Below are 26,506 nucleotides of genomic sequence, written 5' to 3'. Positions count from 1 at the left end.
AAACCACGCAAACACGTTGCATTACACCAGATGCACAGTAATATGCTTTTTAGCCATGGAATATTGGCCCTTTAAACCTGATTTACTTTTATACTGAAAAACTCTGAAAAGGCTTTAAATTTACAGCATTAAATAACATGTAGATTGATCAGTACTGTAACATAAAAAATAAATGACAGCATTCTGGACCTAACCGCTGTGTATTATATCGAAATCATGAGATATTTGGCAGCCCTATCAAGGGTTTCCCTTCTGGACTCTGAGTTACTGTGTAGTTTTACTGACAGACCAGTCAAATATTTGCTTGTAAAAAGAAACAAGCTAATAATTTGTTTGTTAAGCAGTCGTTTATTGTGGATATGAAGTTACTTTTATAAGTGACCTTACAATTTTTATGTGGCTGAAAAAGGCCCAAAATTGAACAATGGAAACTACAGTTTACGGTTCAGTAAGAAATATTTGTGGGCAGTAAATAATCTCAATTCACTTGACGTGTGTGCCAATAAATAAAGTGTAGGTCCTTGCCAATGGGAGTGCAGTTACAGTGCCACATACAGTCAAAGAGCGAGATCAAGTGTAGATATACATCATGGCTTTCTGCAGCCAGGAGAAACCCCTTACAGGAGAGAAACGTATCAAAGGACCCCCTTAAAACTCTAACCATTACTAAGCACTTTCCTTAAAGCATATTTTACACTTATTTTATAGTGATTAAACCTATGTGTTTTTATAAGGGTTGTTTTGTTCAAATTACATTTATATCTTTCGATTCAACAGTTATATTTATGATTTAGCTTTAAATTGTAGTAAGACCGACATGGTTTGTACATGTAAACATTCCCTTATTAATAATACAACACAATTATATCATTTATTATTTTTCCGACCCCCTGGCTAATCATTAAGGACCACCAGGGGTCCCTGAACTCCACTTTGAGGACCCCTGGGGACCGGATTTACGAAAACATTAAGGCAAAAAATAAGAACGTTCTTGAGATAAATGATAAGAAGTTTGTAAGAATGATCCTAAGTGCAATTCTCAAACATTTCTTAGGAATTTGTTTTCTTAAGAATATCTAAAAATTTTATTTTAAGAGTAAAATGACAAGCTTTATAATGAAGTCTTCTACCCTGCTAATGAGGTAACAATACACATATCCATTAATCTTTTCACTACCGTACCTTGCGATCATTAACGTGATATACTACAAATGGGTGATGTGTTAAGAATATAAGATGTTATTCTCCAGAGGCCAGCTGGTATTAAGGCGGTGGGTAAATTAACATCAGTCCCTAATGTCCCAATCGGTCCGTCATGTGGGTCGAGCGCTCTGTGCGTGCGTGCATGCTTTATGCACCAAGAGACAGACACGAAGAGTGAAGCATGTCTGGGCTTAAGTCATCCTTAAGGAAAAAATAAGAACTTTCTTAAAAAGGTTTTTTGAGAATACAAAATATATTCTTAACTTTCTTCTTAAGTATGTTTTGTGAATCCAGCACCATATGCAGTACTGAGGTTTTCTCTCCCTCTCTGTCTCTCTTTCTGTCTTTCTGTGTGTGTGTGTGTGTGTGTGTGTGTGCGTGTGCATGCAGGTGTTATGCCCACAGATTATGAGCTGTATTACGGCTTCAGTAGGTTTGCTATAGAGCTCAATGAGCTGTTTCCTGAGATGAAAGATCTTCTGCCACCAACAGATGCACGTTTCAGACCGGACCAGAGGTACACATATAACACAAACACATACACATTTGATGTTTTTATATGTGGAGAACAAAATGACTGACAGTCTCAGATAAAAACCACTTCATTATAAAACCTTGATTTTCTCTGGATGATATTGTTGCATTAAAAGTATTACACAGATTTCACAAGCTTAAAAACCCACACTTATTTTTTTTACTGTGAGATGCTTTGTGAATATTTTTAATGCCTGGTTAAGTTGCACTTTGTTCTCAAAATCTGTTCATATCAACAGAGGAATATTGGATGTTTTTTTTGTGATTCTTTGGCTGAAGCTCAATTTGTTAGCAACATCACAGTCATGAGTTTGATTTCCTCTGAAGACACCTACATGATTCATTACCATAATATGACCATATTGTACTGAAAGTCACTAAAGAGAAAAGCATTTGAGCCTTACTAAGAATTGTTTTCATTAAAAACACACAATGTGATCTTAAAGTGTTTATTATTTTAGTTTTATATGAGTATATTTAATGTTCAGTTTTACATTGATGTAAAGCTCAAGGTTAAATGATGATGATGATGTGCGTGTTGAATGTGTGACAGGTGTCTGGAGGAAGGAAACGTTCAGATGGCAGGAGCTGAGAAACAGAGAATTGAAGAACAGCAGAGACACAGGAGGAAATGGATGGAGGAGAATAACATTAAACACCAGCCACGATTCTTCAAGTCAGTGCATCTTCTCACCTGTCTCATCTCTACCTTCTAACATTACTGCATTCATCATCTGTGCTTCTGCTCTCACATCTTTATATACATCCTCCTTTAAAGCAACACTATGTAGTTTTTTTACCTTTAAGTAATGTCTCTAAAATTATTTCAGTGATAGAACAACTTTTAACTGGACAAATTGTACTGTTGCTGCAACCTGAGCAAACTTCTAGCTGCTACAAGCACACTTTGAAAGTGGCGGTGGAGGGTAGAGCACACAGCCCCGTCCCTCCCTCCCCCTGCCTGCAGAAGAGTGTCTGATACCAGGCACTGTTGCGCTTTTCAACCACATGGGGGAGCTGTACATGGAAACTACATAGTGTTGCTTTAATAGAGGCTTTCTACATCCACAGCTTTCCCATAAAGATAAATAAAGAGTTTATTAAACATCCATACTTACATAAGTCCATCCTCATGCCATCCTAGATATACTTTTTTTTAAAACAAATATACACGTTGAAGCTCTTAAAAGCATCACCATTCATTTAATAAAATCATCCAACAAAAAAGTGAAATAATTGGCGTGTATGACAAAACTTATGTAGTAAAGCATAAACCAAGTTACCAAAATATATTAAAAAAATAAGAACGATAACTTTAAAACTCATTGGTTTATGTGTGTCTTGTGACCTAAATGTGATCCTGTCTGTGAAATCATAATCTAATGATGCGATTGGGAGCCGCAAAAGAGTTTCCTTTAATGATGCTGATGATAACATTATCATTTATTTTAAGGGCATCTGCTATATACAGTGGTATGAAAAAGTGTTGCCCCCTCCAGATTTATTATGTATTGCATATTAGTCACATTTTAATGTTTCAGATCATTAACAATTCACACAAATATCAATCAAAGATAACACAACATGCAGTTTATAATGGGTTTTTTTACTATGAAGGCAGAATAAAATCCAAGCCCACATGACCCTTTGTAAAAAGTGTTTGCCCCCTAAACCTAATAACTGGATGGGGCACCCTTAGCAGCAACAACTGCAATCTGGCATTTGCAATAACTTGCAATGAGTCTGTTACAACGCTGTGGATAAATTTTGGTCCACTCATCTTTGCAGAATTGTTGAAAATTCAGCCACATTGGAGGGTTTTCAAGCATGAACCGAATTTAAAGGGACCTTTTTAAAGGGGTCAGCTTTTGTACCTTTATCTGTGAATGTGTTCCTGACCCGTGTTTCCTCTGGGCTTTATATTATAACAGAAAGGTTACGGACAGTAACCAAAGAGAGAGATGGGTGTCGAATAACACATACTGGGATCTGCGAAAGGACCCTGGATTCCTCAAACTAGAAAACCCGGATCTGTGGTAGGATCCCATCACCTGCTCGGATGATGCTTACTATGCAGAACCCAACTGAACAGGAGAAGCCCTGTGATCTGCGCCTCACTTCAGCAGTCTCCGCCTCCATCATCTCCATAGTAACGCAGAGAGATGCTGCTGTTGTCAGGGCAACAGTAAGAGCCGTCCACACGAAGCCACTTGCGCTTCCTTATATGTCTTTGCCTTAAGAATTCGCTTCTCGACGACATGGTTTTAACGAAACTCATTCATTGACTGAATTCCGTCATCATGTCTACAGAATATTCTGCATGTGTAGAAGGCAGCTTTCATTGGCAATATGTTATACAAACACATCAAAACGACATGTAGACTTTAGTGGTATTTTTCTAAATGACCAAAAGGACATTGTTGCTTTTTCAGTTTAAGGCTGATGATGAGATCGGACAATTTCTTCTTCTTTCAGATGGGCAGTTGAATGAATGTACTGTATGACAATGCTTTTATAATTGTGGAAATCCTCACATTTCAAATCCTTCCAAAGAATCAAACTGAACGATTTGAGGTGATATCAATCCGCTGATGTTGAGAGACGAGAGTCATGGCTTTCTGCTATCTCTGTAGCTGCTTAAAGGTGCAATGAATCTACCAATGGCCAGAAGTAATGATCAGCTGTAGCAGCCCTGTCCCTGTTCAGATAGTCTTCAGAAGTCATCTGTAGTCCTGCTATTGCTTAAACCAGAATTTAAGCCTTAAATTGATATAGAAACCACATGCATAAGTCAATTCTTCATAGCTGCATTTAGATTTTTCACACAGGGATGTTAAATGGAGATGTGCAGGTGTGTAAACTCGCTGGAGCCTCTGCTGGCTGATCATCGCTACTGCATCCATCACAATCTTTCTCCCTTCATGAAAAGGTGTTTGAAATACAGTACTCGTGTACTGCTTACTGCATAATCCTCCTAATACTGTATATGCTGTACTCAGTATTTGAAATATGTGCCATACGTACGCAGTACTATGGAACACTAAACACATCACATGGGTCACATGGGTCTTTGACACAGTTATTTGACATTTTCTCCTAAATAAGATGTTAAAGTCAATATTTGTAAAGTCACAATCTGAAAAAAACTGTTACAAGTTTAAATCAAGTTCTGCATTGCATTGTGGGATACAGTATATTGTATGCTAGTCTCGCGTACCCAGACCTTCAATACTGGATAAAGCCCGCCCACGAGCTGTTGACCGACATGTCAAACAACCAATCACAGTTTGTTTCGTCTAGCGTCACATTTCGTACTCCCCACAATAACGAGCCGGCTGGCAACAAGTCAGTTATTGAAATAACCAGCCAACCGATTAGCATCTAAATAAACAACATTACTCACCATAGAACAACGTTGTGCACTTTATCAACAGCCACACTAATGAGACGCTCCCGTTAAACGTCTGTTTGAAGCATATCTCTTCACTTTTTAACACCTACAAGCAATTCAGGAGAACCACACTTTTTGACTCCACTAACTGCCTCAAGCAAAACTCTTGGATGTCTTTTAGAGAGTTTATGCTGCGAACTTTGCAGATTTTTGAGAATCCAATGTTTAGCTGATCATGATAACTGCTCATTATTATCCACGTGAACACGACTGATTCTCTTCCTCAATGGAACGTCAGAGCTTTGTTTTCCAGGGACCGAAACTAATCGCGATACTCGCGTCTCCTGGAAATCCGGTTTATTTCAACCAATTAAATAGCGACTTCGACATTCCCACAGGGTTTCCAGAAAAGTGTACGGAAAACATCAGACGTTTAGGCAACAATCTGTGGGCGTGACATCTGAGGCTGAGACTAACTGTATACTAAAAATATAGCCGGTCAAATGCAGAAAACTGCCATACTGTACACTAAAAGCCCTAATGCCATTTTGTATTCTTAAATTTTGCATTTTTGGATCCATAACTCAACTGTCTTCGTTCATTTAACTTATTAACTTACAAAAACAAACCATAAATTGATTGACATAGAGTCAGTCCTGAATTATTTTCATTACACTTTGTTATATGAAGTTACATTACAATTTTAAGTTCAGTCACTGTGAAAGCCAAGTGAACTTAATTGTTTAAGTGCATTGCACAAACTCCCAAGTTTGGTGAACTTAACAATTTAAGTTCATCCATGTGACCACCAAGTTATCTGAACTTAAATATTTAAAGGGGACAGAGAATGAAAAACCATTTTTACCTTGTCTTTGTTGAATAATGGTAGTCTACCCGCATCCACAAACATACAAAATGTTCTAGACATGCTAAACATCTCAGTCTCATAGAAATTCCTCTTTTAGTAATGTCAGCCAGAAAACGGCCCAATCTGAAAAACTGATGCTTATGACATCACAGGCATCTCACTGCCCCTCCACTTTAAAATAATTGCCTACATTTTTTGAGTGGCAGCAAAGTCAGCCAATCAGTAATGAGATTGCAAGTTAAGCCAGTAGGGGGAGCCAAAATGGTGCAAAACCACTTGTTTAAAATCCTCCATCCTAATAGAGATAACTGAGAGAGGTTTTTAGGAAGCTTCTAAGGCATTACAGACCCAAACAAAAACATTTTTGTCTACATGTCACAACACAGAACAAGGATAAATACTCCGTTCAATCATCCTATGTCACCTTTAAGTTTTTGGGAGTCCCGTTACTTAATTTAATTGAGGGAATGAGTTTACTCGATCAAATGAGTTCAGTCAACTTATTAGGGTTTTCAGTGTACGGTAGACTTTCTGCATCTTATTGATCATTATCAATCAGACCAACAAAAGTTTTAGGACATTTTTTTCCAGAACATGGTTAGGTCATGTGACGACAATGTGGAGTACTGCTTTTTAAAATTTTATGCATTATGTTCTCCATATATTTTTTGAGGGATGGTTGATGATTAATTTACTCATCTTTACGCAATCCACGATGTTATAGAGATTGTTTGAGCTGAAACCATGATGATTTATAAAATAATAAGTCCTTCTTTGTTTTTTTACAACATTACTGTTCATCTATAGCCTCAGGCGAATGACCCGGGCGCATCTGAAACATGAGCTTTCTATTGCATTGATGTTTGCGCACACATTTGAGATGGCCTTAGAGTGAGGAAATTTCAGTAGTATGCAGTGTACAGTTTAAGGGTATTGTATGCAGTAAGTAGAACTAGTATTGTATTCTGAACATTGCCATTGGATCTCAACTGACTTTAGTATCACTCATGCCATTAATGGACTTCTTTCATCACACAAACATTCACAACATTCTTGCATAAATTGTTGCATGAATGGAAACATTTTTATACAGAAGCTACCGGCTATAGCAAGCAGATTTTTTGCCCTAAGCAGAAGTTATAAATATTTAAAAAATAAAAGATTATTTAATGTGCTTTACTGTAGATTTACTGTAATGTTGGTAGATTACTGAACAAGCCAAAAGCAGTGTAGACACAGTGAGAGAGAGAGAGAGCAGCTCACGTCTCCTGTATCTCACTGTTTGAGTCTTTCACTGTGCCTTAATGTATATATAAAATCATATCAACACACTTTAACACACACACTGAGCAACAGATTCTCAACACTAATGCACTTTTCCCTACAGAGCTCTGTCTCGCACTGATATCAAATATATATATATACATATATACACAGTACTGATATGAAGGGTCTGTAAAACAAAGTAGATACAGTGAGCTCCAAAAGTAGAGTTAAGTAAAATGAACTTTTCATTTCATACATTTACACAAATCATCTTTAAGGACATCATCCACTCCAGGGCAACACCCCATGACGACATGAACTGAAGATGTCTTGTGCTTTGATGGAAAGGAGATCTTATATTTCTGTGTGGAAATGATTAATGGTCATCACCACTTTCTATGATTAGTCATTTGTGAATTCTGTTTGTTTGAAAAAAATTGGAGATTTAAATGAAAGGGACATAAAAGCGTTCACTGTGGTTTTTGGATCATTTCTATTAAATGCAGTTCAGTTTTGTATCATGCTTATGTTTGTATGAATAGCATCATCACCAGCTAAACTCTAGCTCATCTGATTGAATCTTTCTGAAGCATACAGAGATTATTAATATTATTATTATTATTATTATTTAGATTGATCAGCTGATCCTGGAAGAGATTTTTGTTATAGTTTATGATAAGTGTACTGAGCTGGCATTTTCTCCCCCATTGCATGAAAACATGTGACAGTCTGCCAATGATGATTTCTAATGCCTTATAGAGATGTTGATTTTCTTGATAGGGTTCATTCATTGACAGATCCTGCACTGTGTGTAGGATAAGATGTTCACAGCTGCTGGACCGCTTTGCTTTAACAGAAGACTGATGTACAACTGTTGTTTCTCTCGACGTGTTAATAGGACACCAATGAATATAAAAAACTCTCTAGACCTGCTGTTTCACATTTACACTAAATACATAGAAATACATATTTATGTTCTAAGCCATGATCTGTTTCTGTGTTTTTTTTTAAATAATCAAAGTATTTACACAGGTAAAAATAAAGTATACTTGCATGTACACTGTAAAAAGTGAAAGTTGGGTTAACATAAAAAAAGATTTTAGATTACTTTTACATAAGTTTATAAAGCTTATTTTTTTGGTGTTACCAATTAAAGTATTATTTTTTTAAATAGCTCCAACTTTCACTTTTTACAATAAAAAAACTACTTAAATACCAGCACGTACATTTGTAGTATATTGCTATTTTTGTGCTAAATAAAAGTGTAAAAGTTATACACTATAAATATACTTTAGTACAGTTTAACTTTAGTACATTTGAAAAGGCAAGTTGTGGTATAGTATTGAAATATTTGATTGATTTATCCGTGTTCATGGACGTGATTTTCCGTTTTTATGCCATTGAGCAAGAATGTATTTTTTGTTTCACTTGGTACGAATTTCTATAAATCGTAGTTTTCGTGTTATTTTATGTATGTGTTTTTTGTTGTTTTTTCCTATTTTTTTTACCATTGTCGCTAGGTGTTGGGGTTAGAATGACTTTGTTACATTTCAGACATCCTAATCCAAACCCCAATTCTAACCCCAAGTGAAAATAGTTTAAAAATAGGAAAAAACAAAATATAAAATGACACGAAAAAGAAAGCCATGCTACAGACACTGAACACTATTTATAGAAATGAGTTCTAAGTGACACGAAAAAAATCCCTGAAAATCGTGTCCATAACCATCAAAGAATCTGTGACTATACCACAACGTGCCTTGAGATTGTGTTGAATATTTTTACTCATGGTTTTACAGACGAGGCTTAAAGGAAAACACCACCGTTTTTCAATATTTTACTATGTTCTTACCTCAACTTGGATCAATGAATACATACCTATATTTATTCAATGCATGCACTTTTAATCTTTATACAGCGTGTCATGATAGTGTTAGCATTTAGCCTAGCCTCATTCATTCCTATGGCTCCAAACAAAAGTTTTATTTTGTTTACTCGCGTAACTACTTATGTAACAGTCTTTAAATAGGGAAAATCATAGTGTTTGGTGGCTTCTAAAATTCATCCATGTTTGGATCCTAAGGAATGAATGGGGCTAGGATAAATCCAATCACAAGACTGTTATCTTTGATCACCTGAAGTGCAGTCACCATTTGTCTACACTGTGAAAAATATGCAGCATTTTTATCAAAGCAACATATTTTTGTCACTTTAACTAAGAAATAAGTTAAACAATTTAAGTTATTTCAACTTTTCACAGCCAAACCTTAATAAGTATGTTGAATTGACTTGCATAACCAAGTTGTTTTAACTTCATGCTGCATATTTTATTACAGTGTAGAAAATGGAAACCCGTACTCGTGTCATTTTTTCAAAAGGCTTCTTAAATTATTACTTTAGACTGTATATTGAAGAATAAGCAGCCGATAGAGCCTAGATTAAATGTGAACTCCTTCAATAATCTTTAAAATTCATCCTATGTCATCTAATTTGAAGTGTCTCAAAACTTGTCATAAAAGTTGTCTTAAAATATTGAACAATAGGCATTCTTGTCTTGGAACAACTTTGAACTTTTTGGATCCACTAGTGTATTTCAAAAAGAATATTTTAAAATAAAGATGTAGTTTAAAGAAATTAATGTTTGGCACAGGTATATTGTTGTCTATAAAAGTGATTTCATAGTAGCTAACATTTCAGTCAAGTGTTCCTGAACTTTTGACCGCTAGTGTATGTTAAGAATGGTAGTGCAAGATGTTTTAAAATGAATGCAGCTCAAACATGCATTTTAGTCTGGGACTAAACCCAGTCTGCCCATTGAGATTGGAAGCATTAAAGATGTTCTTGCCATGAGTTTGGTTTCTTTAATATTGACTAAGAAAGATCATGTCAAAGATATCAAGATTATACTTTCACAGAATGCTCTTAACATTATTAAATCAGAAGTAAATCACTGTTTTCAACATAAATCACAGTAAAATAACTTTAGCTCAGTTTTTACAGACTATAGCTCACATTTACTGAAACTAAACGAAAACAACAAACTCGGTCCACATCAGCAACATCAAGCAAATAATTAAAAGAGCAAATCTTAATGCTTTTAACATTTGCTTCACCATCCCGAAAAAGACATAAAGGGTCACACAAATATTATATATACAGTGTGTAATTTAGGATTGTATTGAACTCATTGTAACTTAAAAGGGAAAAAACTTCACAACACAGACGTTTGCAATACATGTTTTAATAAAACAAGATTAAAATGCAGCAGTGAAGCACTGTCGTGTTTGATGAACATACTCAAAGACCAACATACCGACAGCACTTTATTCAATAAACCACCTGACTGAATCCAGACTATTTAAAAACCTAACAATGACATGATATAGTTTTAAACAAGTCACTAAAGATGAATTCCTTTTAATAAACCCCTCCAATTCAGAATTTCATTTAAATGTGTAACTTCACCACATCTTACTCCTTATTCTTTTATTTATGGTGGTTATTGAAGGAAATAAATGTTTACTGACACAAACGCTGTCATTAGTGTGAAATCATGCTGGCTGTTTAATCTGAGCGGTGTAAAACAGACTGAGCTCATACAGGTCTGCTCATAGAGCAGATATCATCCACCATACTGATCTCAGTTCAGTGCTGCAAATGCTGCTCACAGATCTGTTCCTATTGTTTATTGGCGACCATCTTGACGTACTGCAGGGCGTTATGTGCAGCAGAGTTTTGGGCGTTACTGCTGGTTATTCCTGATCCATGGCAAACGGTCACAGGTCTGGTGGACAGTTCAACCAAACACTGATACTGTCCATTCACTGTCAGCTCATCTGAAATAAACAACCACAGAGTTTAACACATCACAGATGAAATACACAAATAAATCATCTGACACTTCATCACTATGTGTTATGACTGCTGTCGTGTTATTCACCCCTATTTTTTTACAGAATAATAATAATAAAATGGTAACAAGAGGAGTTTCTTTACATTCAACATTTGTAATAAAGACACCATAAAATAATTACTAGTAATAAGGGTATAAGTAATATGCATAAATACACGCAACTAACTTTAAACCTAAGCCTACAACTAGGTACACACCAGGTTGATGGTCGGGCAAAGTCATCTGACTTCCACAAGGTCCACTAAAGTATGTCACCGTCGCCTTGTTTTTGGCCCGTTCACCATAGCTCTCACACACAGATTACAGGAAAACACACCGAAAATGCCTTCTGGGATTCGTTTAATTTTGGTTTAATTTTGCCAATGATTTTCTGGAATCCCATGAAGATCCCGTAAAGACTCATGACGTGCATTGTGTTTTCAATCGTGCACTTACGATTCATCTCAAGTTTGCTTATTATTCTCGAGAAACCACACGCATACATGTTTGTTTATGATTCGATCTCTCTCTTCTCGTGTTTTAACTGAGAAACATGAACTAACCAATGTCCATGTATGTGACCTGAAATCCCTGTTCCAGTGAAAGCTCCAGCAACATCTGAATGTAGTCTGTGTTGGGAATGCTGAGAGGAGATCTCTTCAGGAGTGAAATCCTCTCCCCTGTTGAATGCCAAAAACTGTCCAGATTCACACGAGGTGGAGGGGTCTGAGGATCACAGAGAACACAGCTGGATAACATATCATACAAAACAACAAATCAAGTCATACGTGGCATGCAAAGAGACCTTTATCCATAATATATAGTAGGTGAGGCGACTTTACGGTACGATTTGTCACGATACAGGGCAGTTTTTGATTGCTTATTGCTTATAACTCATACAGAGGAGTTTGAAAAAGAAGGCGACTGTATCAGAAGGTGCTGTATCAATGCGCGCATCATCATAAGTTCATGACGATGCATCATTGGAACGATATTTTGAAAACAGCACTAGTGATTCAAATGCCCAAATTCATAGTATTCGAAAAGTTAACAGCTCACTTGTTGTTGAGACAGTGTGTGACACGTGATATCAACATGGCAAAGATAGTATGTCAAGAGATTTATTCACACTACCCATATTATACTATACTGAAATGTACGGTTTTAACAGTAAGTAGCAGAACTGGAACCATTAATCGCGATTCATACTAATAATACCTGTCTGAATCGCATAACTTTCATGTATTAATGGCTCTTTGATCACCAGGAAGTCCTTATCAATCTAGAATCACTGAGGGCTCTATCTTACACCCGGCGCAATGCGCGACACAAGTGTCTATTGCTAGTTTTCAACCCTGCGCAATGATAATTTTGACGTTTAGCACCACGTTGTTTAAATAGCAAATGCATTTGCGCCCATGGGCGTTCTGGTCTGAAAACGAGGTGTGTTCAGGCGCATTGTTGGCGCGTTGCTAGTTTGAGGCAACTAAAATAGACTACGCCATTGACCAACAAAAACCTGCTCTAAAGTCTAAAGTCAATGGCGCAATAGTGTTTTTTGTTATTTAAAGAGCGCATTAGTAATATGCGCCTATAAACGGGACAACAATGCGGGTTTGCTTATCACAAGGTACATGAATGCGCAGCAGCACAAAATGCTTTAAAATATGAAAGATTTAAGGATTGAATGTAAAAGATTATTATTGAGTCTCTTGGACATAAATGAGGACTGATTATGAGACGTTAGAAGACAAAAAGAGCTGCTTCACCTGTAGCCTGGTAAGTAAATAAATGCTTTGCTTTAAACAAATGCGTCTGTTTTTAAATGTTTTTTTTTAATGCTACCTCACGAATTTATTATATGATGACTCTGTACCTGTGGATATGATGTGATGAAAAAACATTCTTAAGTAATGCTTTTAAAAAACTCATGACGCTGTCCAAGTGCTGAAAAGGCTTTCCGCACGTTTGTAAATTCTTTATCTCCTGTTTGTTACAAATAAAGTATTTTTATGGTACAAACCTTATCTTACATACTTGTAAATTATTTTTTGATGATATTGGATAGCCATACATTTAAAGCAATTTAAAGCCTGCTTTTTTACTTCCATGACTAAAAGAAAATGGGTTTTAAAGGTTTTAATAAAAAAATAACAATTTCAATACAAGTGAAAAACAACACTATTATTTAACATTAATCTTAAACTGGGGATCTTCTTCCTCCGCTTAGTTTTTCAGTTTACAAAGTCTGTCATCTAAATAGGGATTAGACATAGCGCCAGCACAACTTGCTTTTAAAGGGGATGAGAGCTGAGACTCTCATTGGTTTATTGCACGTTACGCCCAAAATAATAATAATAGGACCAACCCTTTTGGACCATGCGCTCGGCGCACAAACCATTTTTCCCGTCGTTAAATTAGAAAAAGCGACATCGGACACACTAATCAAAAACGTTGCGCTGTGTGATTTAGACAATGAGCTTAGATTGTTAAAAAGGGCCCTGAGAGTTTGAGTCATTTATAACATGCACTTACAAAATTAAAAACATGAGTCAAACATAATCATTATAAATTAGAGCTGGACAAAAAAAAAATATCGCCTGCGATTCTTATGCGTGCTTCATCAGTAAAGCTGGTTCAGTGATTAGTAGTAAATTGCCATCACCTGCTTTCAGATGGAGCGGCATTAACTACACAGAGCCGTATTTCACCAAGAAGTTAGGCAAAATCGCGTTCATAATCGAAAACGATCTTCCACGATAACAAACACGATTTTGTCTAGCTTTCGGTGAAATACTGCTCTGTGTAGTAAATGCAACTACATCTGAAAGCAGGTGATATTGGTTAACTACTAATCACCGAACCGGCTTTACTGATGAGACCCGCATGAGAATCGGAGAATCACAGACGAGTTTTTCGTCAGCTCTATTATAAATATTCTTTATTATCATGAAAATACCTACATTTTTTAATATACATATGCTTAAAGGCATTTCCTGGAGCTGTGTGTAAATGGTACATCTGCGGCGCATATTGAGTTTGTAGGGGAATTTCACCGTAATTCATTGAGAAGCGTAGAAAGCATAATCGCATGATTAATCGCCCCAGCCCTATTGAGTAGGTAGGAACGTCACTCTTAAGCCGGGTACACACCACAAGATAAAAACGGGCTGAATTGGGCACACTTACGACAATCCTCTGTAGTATCTCAATCGTCTATGTGTTTAAACCAATTAGCTTATCAGATTTTCCTGTGGTGCGCAGTGCATTAAGATCTCAAATCAGTTGTGTGGGGGGAACCCCAAGGACAAACACACACATGAAACATAACGATAACCAATAAGAAAGCGAGCTGATGAAAGACGAAACTAAAAACGAAAGTCGAAAGTGTGATGACCATCAAAGATGTAAAAATGCAATCCATTACATGCAATTTTTTTGTTTACTGTGAAGTCACGTTTGGCCGCAAGAAACATTGCAAGATCTCAGCGAGATTTCCTGTGTTCTTAATTGAGACTCGCGTTGTTTGTGAAGTTAATCTGATGGTGCGCGGTGTGCTGTCATGACCACATAGCAGCACTCCACACAACATAGGAACAAACGTGTTAAGTGTTTTTCTCATCATGTTTGTGGTCTCTCACATTTTGAAAATCTGATGGATTTAAAAAATCTTTTGGTGTGGCTAAAAGTCACAATATGCGATTTCAGGGGCAGGGATGCAGACTTGAAATAGGTTGAAGAAGAAACTATGAATTAGAATATGTATTGAGGTCAGCCACTTTCTGTAAAAGAAACACAAACGGCCTTCATATACTACCTTTGGGTTTGAGGTCATGTACGTGAGCAATTTTATTATTTAAATACATTTATCATGTGTACTGTATGTGTCACACTTACCCATGTAATCTCAGAAGATCCAGATAAAATCCGGAGTTTTTCCAGCATTCGCTCGGCCGCCGCTCTTCTGGCCATCTTTTTAGAGCTGCCGGTACCTGGTGTGTAAAAGCACATTTACAGTCACAGGAGCGTTCATACACAGAACATGCGAGTAGCATTACGGTAAACTTACCCGCTTCTTCCAGTCCTTCTAATCGACAGACAACCGAGAACTCTTTCATATGATCGGGCCCTGTTTCCATACACAACACATACTCCGGCAAACACCAAACTCTCTGCATCGCCAACTCCTGAAACACAAAACGTTTGATAAACACTACAGTTTTACTAAAAACACTCTCGAATAATAACACTTGACATGAAGGGTTGTGTCAGATACCTGCAGTATTCCCACAGGATTCGAGGCATCAACAGATTCAAGAGACACACCATGATTCTCTCTCTCATCACTATGAAAGATTCAGGAAACAAGCGTTAGCTCAATTTAAAGTTAATATTGTCATTTATATAAGAGTCTATAGTGTGTTGTTTACTTCAGCTGGGTGTCGATTTGTAATAATTTTAAGGCAGCGGTGGCAGCTTCTTGCTTGGCAGCCTTTTTAGTGGATCCTTGACCTTTACAAAACAATAGGAATCGTGTTAATAATGGTGTACACAGATAATGTCGTTTGAATATACAATACACTGTGATCTACAGGTTTTCTAAATATCTTAATTATAAATGATTGTAATAATACTAGTATTGCTTTAAATAAGTTTAAAATGAGCTACAGACTGATGTAAAAACAGACCTTTGCAGACAACATCTCCAATAGTGACACTCAAGATGAAAGAGGGCTGGTGCGCGTCCCCGTCAGCACGAATGAGCGCGTACTCGGGGGCAGTGCCGGTTTTGACGCCGTATTCATGAAGGATCTGGACGGGAGTTTTATCAGCCACACTGAGCCGACGAGGAGCTAAAACGCCGCTGAAAAACAATGACATACCGTTGTTATTAAACCAGATCGCACCCCCCCAACAACACGTAAACTTTAACAGTAATGAAACGAGCGTGTGTTTGAAATATTAACGCATGATAAACTCCCGCCTTTAAGACTGTAAACAAAACAACGTCACATATTCGTTTAGCTTCAGTCTCACAACATACATTATATGAAACAGACTCACGTTTACAGACATGATATGATGTATGTGTTAATGTGTAAATGAAAACAAAAGCGTTAGATACTTACGCTGAATCGGCCATCATTGTTGTCCGTATGCGCATGCGTACACGGTTTCTGATTGACGGACAGAAACGCTGGCCAATAGCTGCTGCTGCTGCTTCTTCCTTGAGGTTTAACGGTAGCTTCCATTCAAAAGCGTTGCATTATCGCCATCTAGCGGTTTTGTTTCTGTACTGTTCATCTTATAGTTCTCCTTATAAATAAAACAGTTTTTCTGCCTTATCCATTCCCACCACTCTGCAGGATATACTTTTTCTGCCCCGTCTGATAACTCAACCTTTCTTAATTCTTCCATCATGTTTCCCTCTGTCCTTCATAATCTCTACCTCTTAAGCACATCCATAACCTGACAACCCTGCTGAAAAAAAACAATAAAACCATAACAGAAAATTCTAATGGTTTCCATTAAAATACCAATAGGAACCATTAGCTTTTACCATTAAAACCACTACACTTTAGTGTGTTTTGGGCCATATTCCATTAGTACCAATACATATTCAATTAGAACCAATAGAATTTTCTGTAATGGTTTTATTGTTTTTTCAGTAGGGAATACTCTGTTTTGAATCCATTCTAGCGCCACCATCATGAAAGAAAATAACTAAGGTTGCAAAATTCTGGAAATTTTCAAGGCTGGAAACTTTCCATGGGAATTAACGGGAATAAACTGGGAAATGCAGAGTTGCCTATAACAGGGAATTTAATATAGTTTTAAAAATCTTGCAGCATAACTTTGTTTAAAACAACAACAAGATTTAATGCAATTTCAGCTGAATTTATATCCTTCTTCAGTCACATGTACACAGCACACTGTTTACTGAATGGCCATTGAGGCCACACCCCTTGCATGTACTTGTATTCTTCATAACATGCACAGATCATTTCTTGAATCCTGCACAAAAAATAACGTCAAAATGTCCATCTTTGCGTATATTCACGTAAATTACATAAATGTGTTTAAAACTTCCTTGTGCAACATTTAACATTATACCATTGTAAAACCAATATACTTACTGAGAAAACATTTAAGTGAGATAATTTTAAAAATTACCCCCTCTCCCCACACTTACTCCCCCTGAAATAAAAAATCTTACAAATCACTTAGGGTGATTTAAAGAATCCATTAAAAACAATGTTTTTTTGTGTATTTGGTATAACACAATACGTTCGCATGGTTTATAGTTAAAAACACTTTATTTACCACATACCGTACATTTGTGTAGCTTCAGATATTCTGCATAGCTCCTTACCGTGTTTGAAAGATGTGTTCACAATGCAATGCTAACAGGAGTTAAATTACAAGCTGTGAGTCTGAAGTGGGAGGAATTATGATAATGACCGTCCTGACCACGTCAACAGGTCCAGGAAGTAAACTGTTGCCTACAATCGTGTGTTTGTTGTAGTCCAAGAAAAGAGATTTGTGTTGGAAACGATAACTCGCGTCATTCTTTACCTTGGGGTTTGGAGCCTACCTTTTGCATATCGTTAACATGTCCGATATTGTGCCCCCTAGCTGAGAAAGAAGGTCCTTCTAAGGGGAATTGGCCAAGGAGCGCAGTCGCGAGGAGTATGAGTTTGGGGAACCACATCATGGAGAAGCCACTAGTTGAACGCACTCCTTGTTCTCCCTGACTTTACACAGTGTTTGTGCAAGCAGGCTCACTGGGGGAAACGCATACTTGCGAAGGCCAGGTGTGTGCCAACACATCTAAACCAAGTGTTCCTCCGGTCAGAGGGTAAAACAGGTGGCAGTGGGACGTCTCTGAGGAAGCAAACAGATCATTTCCAAGTAGGGCTGCATGATAAAGCGCATGCGATATCACGCGCATCTCGTCAGTAATGCCGGTTCCTTGATTAGTATTAAATCGCCATCAGCTGCTTTCAGATGGAGTGGCAATAACTGCACAGAGCCGTAATTCATTGACAGTCGGGGCAATTTCGCATTAATTATCGCAGACGTATCACCTGCGATATGTATGCGGTATGGCCCAGCTTGTCAGGGAACTACGGCTCTGTGCAGTTAATGCCGCTTCATCTAAAAACAGCTGATGGCGATTTAATAGTAATCAAGGAACCGGCATTACTGATGAGATGGGCGTGATATCGCATGCAATTTATCGTGCAGCCCTAATTTCCAGGTCGCCCGTCTCAAGGCCCCTTACATTTCATTTTCCCTCCAGGATGGGTGGCGAGCGAGGCAGACACAGCACGATGCCCTCGGTAAGGAGCAGACTGAAGAGCCAACATAGATGGATAGGAAGGGGCAGCTGGCTTCCGACATGGCAGGATGTGTTTGATCGCCTTAGTCTGCTTCTGGGCGGCCGAGAACTGTTGGGCAAAGCTCTCGAACGCTTCATTGAAGAGGCCGGCTGGGGAGAAAGGGGGACTCCTCTGCATCCTTCATGTCCACCAGGCACAGCCATAGATGGCATTCCTGGATCACCATGTTGGACATTGCACCACCCACAGCCTGTGCGGGACCTTGGTTGCACGAAGTACAAGGTGGTAGCCGCACAAAGGTCTTCAAAGACAGCCTGGTTGTGACCTCACTCGTGCAGGTCCTTCAGTACTTGAGCCTGATGAACCTTCAGCACTGCTATAGAGTGCAATCCCTGCAAGGCCGGTACGCAGTAGCCATCAAGGTCAAGTGTTTTCAGACTCACGAGGGAAGGGCTGGCTTGACCCTCCTGGATGCAGCAGTGTTCAGACACAGTTGCATTGCGATTGATCGCTCCACCATTGGGACAGCCGTGTCGCCCTTAATGGCCCCACCATCGAGAGAGGTGAGGGGTGAAGGCGTACAAGGCCGGTAGTGGGAGGAGAAAGGAGCCCCCCACTACCTTGTCAGCTCTTCATGTACCTCGGAAAGAATAGTACTGGAGACGGACGCTGAGGACCAGCGCAGCCCCCCCAGAGAACCAATTATCAAGGCATGACGGATCGTTAATTCCACTCCAAGCCGAACGCCGTCCAAGCAAGCATAGCCATCATCTCCGAGTCAGTTAGGGGCTGTGCAACCCGCTCTGAAGGCGGCAACATGTTCGAGCTGGCGTCAGAGAGTAACTGCCCCCCATCCTCGAAAGAGCCAAAAGATCGTAGTGGTCTAGTTTTTGGCGGGTCAGCCCCTTCAAAGTCTCTACTGGCTTCGGAACTAGGGTGTGAGAGGGCCCGAAGCGTTGGTGTCCTGCGGGGTTACCTGACAGTGACCTGGAGGTCGCCTCCCTGGGTGCCTGCACTCATAGTTTTTAATGTGCAAGGCAAGGTGAGGGGGGCCACACCATTTTCAGATAGCGGACCCATCTCTTTAGATCCACGAGAGATATGTTCCCGCAATGGGAACATGACTCCTCCACAACTCTGCCTCAGAGTGCTTAATGCCCAGGCATTAGAGGCAACTATCGTTACCATCCACAGGTCCCATATTTTTGCAACATCCATTAACACACAGGCTATACGACACTTAGAAAGACACAACACATCTGTGTACATAAGAGAACAGTTGTATTTATAAAAACACAAATTCAGCTAGTGCAGCTCTTTTAGAAAAACTGTTCTTTAGTGCTGCTTTCAGTGGCTTTGCACCAACGATCTGAGCCCGCAGTTAGTTCCCAGACTTAGGAGAGCTTCTAACAAGCAGCTTACTGCAGCCAAAAAAGCTGATTATGCAGTGCACCTGCTTCTCATTTTATACTCGCACAGCAGGGCGGCACCAGCAGATGCAAATAAGGCATGCCAACATTCATTGGCTCTTTGTTAGTTTCTTGAAGCAGATTAGTCTCTCTAGCGAGTACTCAATATGTCAGTCAACGACGTGACGTCAAAGTGACCGACTGAAAGGGAATTTTTTTATTTTTAGGTGAACTATCCTTTAAAAAGGATGAAAGAAAAAGGTCATGAATTGGTTAATTTTTATGTTTTTGTACAAAACTATAAACTAAAGTAGTATTATAATTACATCTCAGGTGAAATGAAAAAAAAAAACATTTCATGACTATTGCTCTTGTGAACATCTTTCAGTGCAACGCCTTCACTGTAAAACATTTGACAGTATCACTGGCAGCTGTTTGCCAGTAACTTACTGTAGATTTAAATGTATGTTATTTACTGGCAACAGTTTGTTTAAAGTTAAATTAACATTAAACATTAACAAATCTTTATCTTTACAGAATAAAACTAAAATAACAGCCTCATGCAAAGTATTCTGGGAACCAAAATCTAAAGGAAAAAACATAAAAGGGTTGATGAGGATTTCTGGTTCCAAGGATGCTTTGCATGAGGCTGTTATTTTAGTTTTATTATGTAAAGATAAAGACTAATGATTAATGTTTATTTAAAGCTCCACTGTGTACTTTTTTGAGTTAATTCTTAGCAAAAACCCATGTTTTCTTTCAAAAGTATGTGCTCATTCATGTGTAATTATTTCCCACCCACTAATCAAAGTATTCTCGTAAGTGTAGAATCTGCTATTTAAAATACATATGGTCGAGTCGCTCGACTGGCGCATCCATGTTGTGCCTCCATCTTTGAAATACATTCGCCGACGAGGGACATTCCTGAAATTCAAGCTCCGCCTTTCGCGCTTTCACTCTACACTCACGCTGGCCGCTAGCTGAAGCCTCCCGAGGTTGCATGTGTAGGCGGTATACCTCATCAAGACAGTCTTATTTCAGAATATTAACAATTATAAAGCTGACAATTATTCTTAGTTAAAGGTAGGGTAACAGATTTGATCCTGAAACATTTTTAGTTATGCTGGTTAAAAGTCTCCTCACATTCTGATAGCAATCACTGTGTTAAGTTGTTTAAATGTTTTTGTAAAAATTTATGTCATCTGTGAAAGGCGTAGGACCAAAAAATGTTCAACAAATCATAGATTTCGGTCCGAACGGACGTTTCCTTTTATGTCCCTCATACGTAAGCGTAATTTGAATTCCCACCGCGCAGCGAGTCCACGCAGATACCATACGTCTTCGGCGCGTTCACGTGCGCTCTGTCTGTAAACAGCGAGAACAGCAAACTTTTCTGCTGAATTGACAACCTACACAGGAGCAACAAAACTAAATGCATCTTTTATAACAACAACAGCAAAAACTGCCTGGATCAGCAAGAGCAAAAACCGAAATTAACATCGATAACTTTACTGCTTTACCGCGAGATGCAAACAGCTACAGGAGGCAAAGGGTCTGAAAGGGTCGTTGCACTGTTTATTTTGGTAAGGTAGGTATGCGATATGTTTGTATTGAGATGGATTCAGATATTCTACTTTGATGAAACGTTGTGTTGCTTATGAAATTTGTGTTCGTTTTCCGGATTAGCATAACGATATAGTTACTACGTCTACACAATCGAACGTGTGCTTAAACTAATTCTGATGTAAACCAGTTGTTTGGTTATTTTGGAAGTGTTATTCACTTTGTACTGCAAAGTTTTCTCACTGGTGAATGAGACATGAGATGTGAACGTCTGATCTGTGCGTGTTCATGTGTTTGGAAAGAGGCGTGACTTTGGATGGCGATTTGACTTGAGGGTGGGATCGGGATTTCATTGCTAGGCGGCTACCGTTAGCATTTTTCAAAATGTGTTACCCTACCTTTAATTGTAAATGTATGTAATATGCTTATGACTTGCGAATGTAATGCTCAGTTAATTTAAATAAACCAGGCTTGATGACGTATGCAGCCCGTATATGTGACCTGTGTAGACTGAATCCTTCGGCTGCAACAGCTGCAAACCGTGATGATCCTGCGATCTTTGATTTGAGGCAGATTTGAAAGCCTGTTGAAGACCTATTCTCGAGGACATTAAAACAAGTCGCCAAGGAAGCGAAAATGGGATTTAAAACGACAACGCGACAGGAAAAACAACAAGACCAAAGTCAATATTGGAGTTAGTTTTCCAAGATGGGACTCAAGGGAGACAGAAGTTGCACTTTCTATCTTCTCCACAGGTAATTCAGCATATTCGTTTACATCTATACAGTCTATGTTGTAAACTTGAAGTTTTATAGTTCCTTGTGTAACTGTAGCATGGTTATGCAGTTAGTGTAAACACGCATGTGGTTTAATGTGTTCGAACAGCCAAACGCCGTCTCTCCGCCCATTTATGTAATCTGAGGTACTGAGATCAATGTTTTTCATCTTTTCTGACCTCTAGCACAAACACACGGTGACAGCCCTATTTTTAGCCTTTCATTGATAAAACTGATCTGTGCGACTTTCGTTTCATTTTACAAGCGTGTGAAAGTTGAGCGATCTTATTTCACCAATATCAGAGAAAGCTCTTACATATACACGGACATGTAACGTTTACTTAAAACATAAGCATTGTACTCTGACATAATATTAGTTCGCGTCCATTTAAACCCGTCATTACTCCCGCTCATGATTAAATGACAGGAGAGGGACTCGTCCACAGACCATCCCCTCAGTAATCTGGAGAGAAGCAGCGAAAATGGACAAAAAGAGACGGATTTAAACACCAAGTGTAAACGTAATTTGTCTCTCTCGTTCACTTGTGATCCGATCGACGAAAACACATCCAAGTGTAACAGCCCCTGGGATATTTTTACTCGCGTCAATGAAAAAGGAGTGTCTAAGCTACGTTTATGAATGTATGTGATTTTAAGCGGACATATCATGAAAATCAGACTTTTTCCATGTTTAACATAAATCTGTGTGATTTGATGGATCACAGGCAAAGGACATTGCAAATTGTTCATTTTTTTCATTGCTTTTGCTTTGTAGCTACTGGAAGCCATGTTAACTCTTTCACCGCCAGCGTTTTTAAAAAAAGTTGCCAGCCAGCGCCAGCGTTTTTCATGATTTTCACCAAAGTTTAATGCCTTCCAGAAAATGTTCTTCTTTAAATAAATAAACATACAATATACCAAATGAAAGAACAGACCCTCTGCTTTCAAACAAAAAAAAAAAAACGTTTCATCCTACCTTTAGTGGTTCTTTTGCAATCAGCTTTTGAATATGGGTATGTTTTTGCAAAAACACCACATTTTGAGCAAAAAGCAGAGATAATTCCATTTTTGTGACGGACTTTTCATAGAGATCCCATTCAGAGCGATCTTTAAAACAGAAACGGACATGCAGCAGCTTGCGCCATAGGGCAATACTTCCGGTTTTAAAAAGTTGCGGAAGGGCGCCACCTGGTGGATAATAGCGGTATTGCGGAAAGACGGAAAATCTCGTCATTGGCGGGGAAGCGTTTTCTCTTAATTGACGAGATATCTCGTCAATGGCGGGGAAATAGTTAACCTTGGCATGACACGGCCACCGTATGAGTTTAAACGCGCTCCGAATGGGGGGGGGTGCTAGAAAGTAATATTCAGTTAGTTGTCATATAGAATTTCACCGCTAGATGGGAGTAGATCTTACACAGTGGAGCTTTAACTTTCAACAAACTGTTGCCAGTAAATAACATAATCTAAGTTACTAGCAACCAACTGCATAATTACAGCTATTTTTTACATTGTTGTAGTTTATTCTATATGTTTTATATAAGTTTACTTATTTACATTTTTGATCTTATTTTTTTTGTGGGGGGGCTGTTGGGTTTAGGTGTTTTGAAACAATGTAACATTAAAGCAACACTATGTAGTTTCCAGTGTTGGGAACGTTACTTTAAAAAAGTAATTAGTTATAGTTACTAATTACTTCTCACAAATAGTAACTGAGTTAGTAACTGCGTAACATCATTATAAAAGTAACTAATTACCAGGGAAAGTAATTACTGCATTACTTAAAAAATGTATAATATTTCACATAACTTGGATGCCCCTTAAAATTAAATATGTTAAATGAATAAAATGGATACTAAAGAGAAATCACTAATTTTGTGGCATCATGTGATGTGAGGTGCTTTATTAGATCAGAATTACACGTGGAGAGACTTTTTCTTCCTGGGCATAATTTGCACTTTACACAAACATTCATGCCTTTCACATCAACAATGGAAAAGTAGTGCTTCGTGTTTGCGACCGCTACCTTTAAGCTCGTTGTATTTGCCATCGCCCTGTCGCTGGTGTGTTCTGAGTGATTGATGGGCGATGACCGGGCTGCATGTCAGTGCTTTGAGATGGGGCACAGCAGCAGCAGCCGCTGCTCGTTGAGAAGAGAGAACGACGCGTGTTTTCATGTCAGTCTACAAAAGTCTCCAACCACGCCAGAAAAGATTGCTAGATTTGTCCTTGTTGCTTTTTTGAAATAAAGTCGCTAAAGTGATAGAAAGTTGCTAAATCTAGCGACTAAGTGACCAAGTTGCTCAGACTTTTTTACACTGCTCGGAGTCAGACTGTGCGTGCTTGCCTTGTGTGGGAACTCTGCCTCAGGTTGGCTAACGATGGAAGTTAAGCCAATCATCATCAGCTATGTGGTTGTCCCCCCCCTCTAACACGCACACACCAATCATCATCAGTTATGTTTCTCCCAACACACACACAAGAGAAAAACAGTGTCTAGCTGAGAGAGTGAGCATACACGGGTGAAAATCACTTCAGTGAGATTAATTTTAGTAACGTGCATCATTTTAATGTAAGTAACGATAACGGCGTTATAACAGGGGAAACAGTAATTTATTTGATTACTCGTTAGTGAAAAAATAACTTGGTTAGTAACACTGATTACTTATAACGCCGTTATTCCAATCACTGGTAGTTTCCATGTAAAAATGACTTACAGCTCCCCCATGTGGTTGAAAAGTGCAACAATGCCTGGTATCAGACACTCTTCTGCAGGCAGGGGGAGGGGCGGGGCTGTGTTTCCTACCCTCCACCGCCACTTTCAAAGTGTGCTAGCAGCAAGGAGACTGCTCAGGTTGCAGCAACAGTACAATTTGTCCAGTTTAAAGTTGTTCTATCACTGAAATAATTTTAGAGACATTATTTAAAGGTAAAAAAAACTAGTGTTGCTTAAATAAAGTGCTGTATATACATAAAAAAATGAAATATTGTTAAAAGAAAGTTACAACTAAATGGCCAGTGAATTCTAAAACCATCTGTATAAAAACACTCATGCGTTTATGAGTGAGTGAAACTGTCAGGCTTCACTTCCTCTCCCACTAACGTCATGCAGCTGTTTTATACAAACACACGCACACATGCATGCACACACACGCACGCACACACAGTATAGACATGCAGTATTACAAACCTTATAAGCCATGTAAGTTAAAATAGTAAATTACTCAGCGCTGACTACTATACTACAATATGTGTGTCAGCTTTATTTTGAGAGGTCGGTTTTATGAAGTTACAAGTTTTTTATAATAAAGGTTTGTGTAACAAAGGAAACAAAGGTAACTGGTAATATATGGCCCTGATAGTTTGTGGTTAAGGTGAGAAATAGTTTAGTATTTTTAGACTACCAAATGTTAACCAGACCATGCTTTTATTCCATAACACAAACATTTCACTTAACTACAGTATAACAACTAATAGATTAAAACTCAGATGTTTATTTTAATCTTAGATTTAATTTCAGATTAATTTTTTTTGGGGGGGGGGGGTTAACTTTTTTGGACATGAATACCTATATTTTTATACCTGCATACATGACCTATAAAAATACAAAAGTATAGTTTACACCAGAGGTCGTCTTAAACTACTCTTCTTCAAGGGCCAGATTTTAATAATGTAAATATGATGTGGGCCAAACTTTAACTCCTATTTTTACCTTGTATATATTTTTATATTCTCTTTTATATATGGAATAATTGACGACAGGCCATTATTAGAAAATAATGCACACCCAAGGTGGTCATGCGGCATATTATTTTTTAATAATTCAAAGGACTGGAGTCAATTACTCCACTTACATTGCTCTGGTGCTTATTTTAAGACCTTTTAAGGTTAAGTGTGATTTACAGAAAGTTATTTATACAAAGTTATTATACACAGTTCACACACATATATGATGTAAACAAAAACGTTTATTCTGCTATAGATTAATCGCGATTAATTGTTAAGCATCTCTTGTCACGGTTAATCACCATGATCTGCTTTTGTGTGTGTTTTGTTACTTTGATTGTTGTCACCTGGGCATGTCATTAATTACTATCATCATCAACACCTGTTTTAGTCTGTATATATATGCCTGTCTGTTGATCTGATGTGTTAGCATTGTCATTGAGTCTCTAGTGTTTTCATATACGTTCTTGTCTAAGTGCCTGCCTGTTTGTTTACGTATCATTACAGAAGAATCTGGCCATGTATTCGGAAGACG

At 38.2% G+C, this 26,506-nt stretch overlaps 2 protein-coding genes across 4 annotated transcripts in view; one reads left to right on the top strand and one right to left on the bottom strand.

Moving 5' to 3' along the window:
• Nucleotides 1-8,250, top strand: part of osbpl6 (oxysterol binding protein-like 6) — an 81,396-nt gene extending 73,146 nt beyond the window's left edge. For all 3 annotated transcript variants that reach the window (XM_065293186.1, XM_065293185.1, XM_065293184.1), the window contains 3 exons: nt 1,594-1,720; nt 2,291-2,413; nt 3,669-8,250. In XM_065293186.1, coding sequence (XP_065149258.1) covers nt 1,594-1,720; nt 2,291-2,413; nt 3,669-3,777 — 359 coding nt within the window. In that variant the 3' untranslated portion in view covers nt 3,778-8,250. The remainder of the gene's footprint in view (nt 1-1,593; nt 1,721-2,290; nt 2,414-3,668) is intronic.
• Nucleotides 8,251-10,487: 2,237 nt separating this feature from the next.
• prkra (protein kinase, interferon-inducible double stranded RNA dependent activator) lies at nt 10,488-16,375 on the bottom strand. The gene is made up of 8 exons (XM_065293187.1): nt 16,284-16,375; nt 15,843-16,018; nt 15,585-15,666; nt 15,431-15,500; nt 15,224-15,341; nt 15,052-15,146; nt 11,718-11,880; nt 10,488-11,098 (listed from the first exon to the last, which is right to left on the bottom strand). The coding sequence occupies exons 1-8, from the start codon at nt 16,316-16,318 to the stop codon at nt 10,941-10,943; spliced, it is 897 nt and encodes a 298-aa protein (XP_065149259.1). The 5' UTR covers nt 16,319-16,375; the 3' UTR covers nt 10,488-10,940.
• Nucleotides 16,376-26,506: the final 10,131 nt, after the last annotated feature.

The sequence above is a fragment of the Paramisgurnus dabryanus genome, chromosome 15, assembly GCF_030506205.2.
Source record: "Paramisgurnus dabryanus chromosome 15, PD_genome_1.1, whole genome shotgun sequence".
Taxonomy (NCBI): domain Eukaryota; kingdom Metazoa; phylum Chordata; class Actinopteri; order Cypriniformes; family Cobitidae; genus Paramisgurnus; species Paramisgurnus dabryanus.
This window is presented reverse-complemented; position numbering and strand designations above follow the sequence as displayed.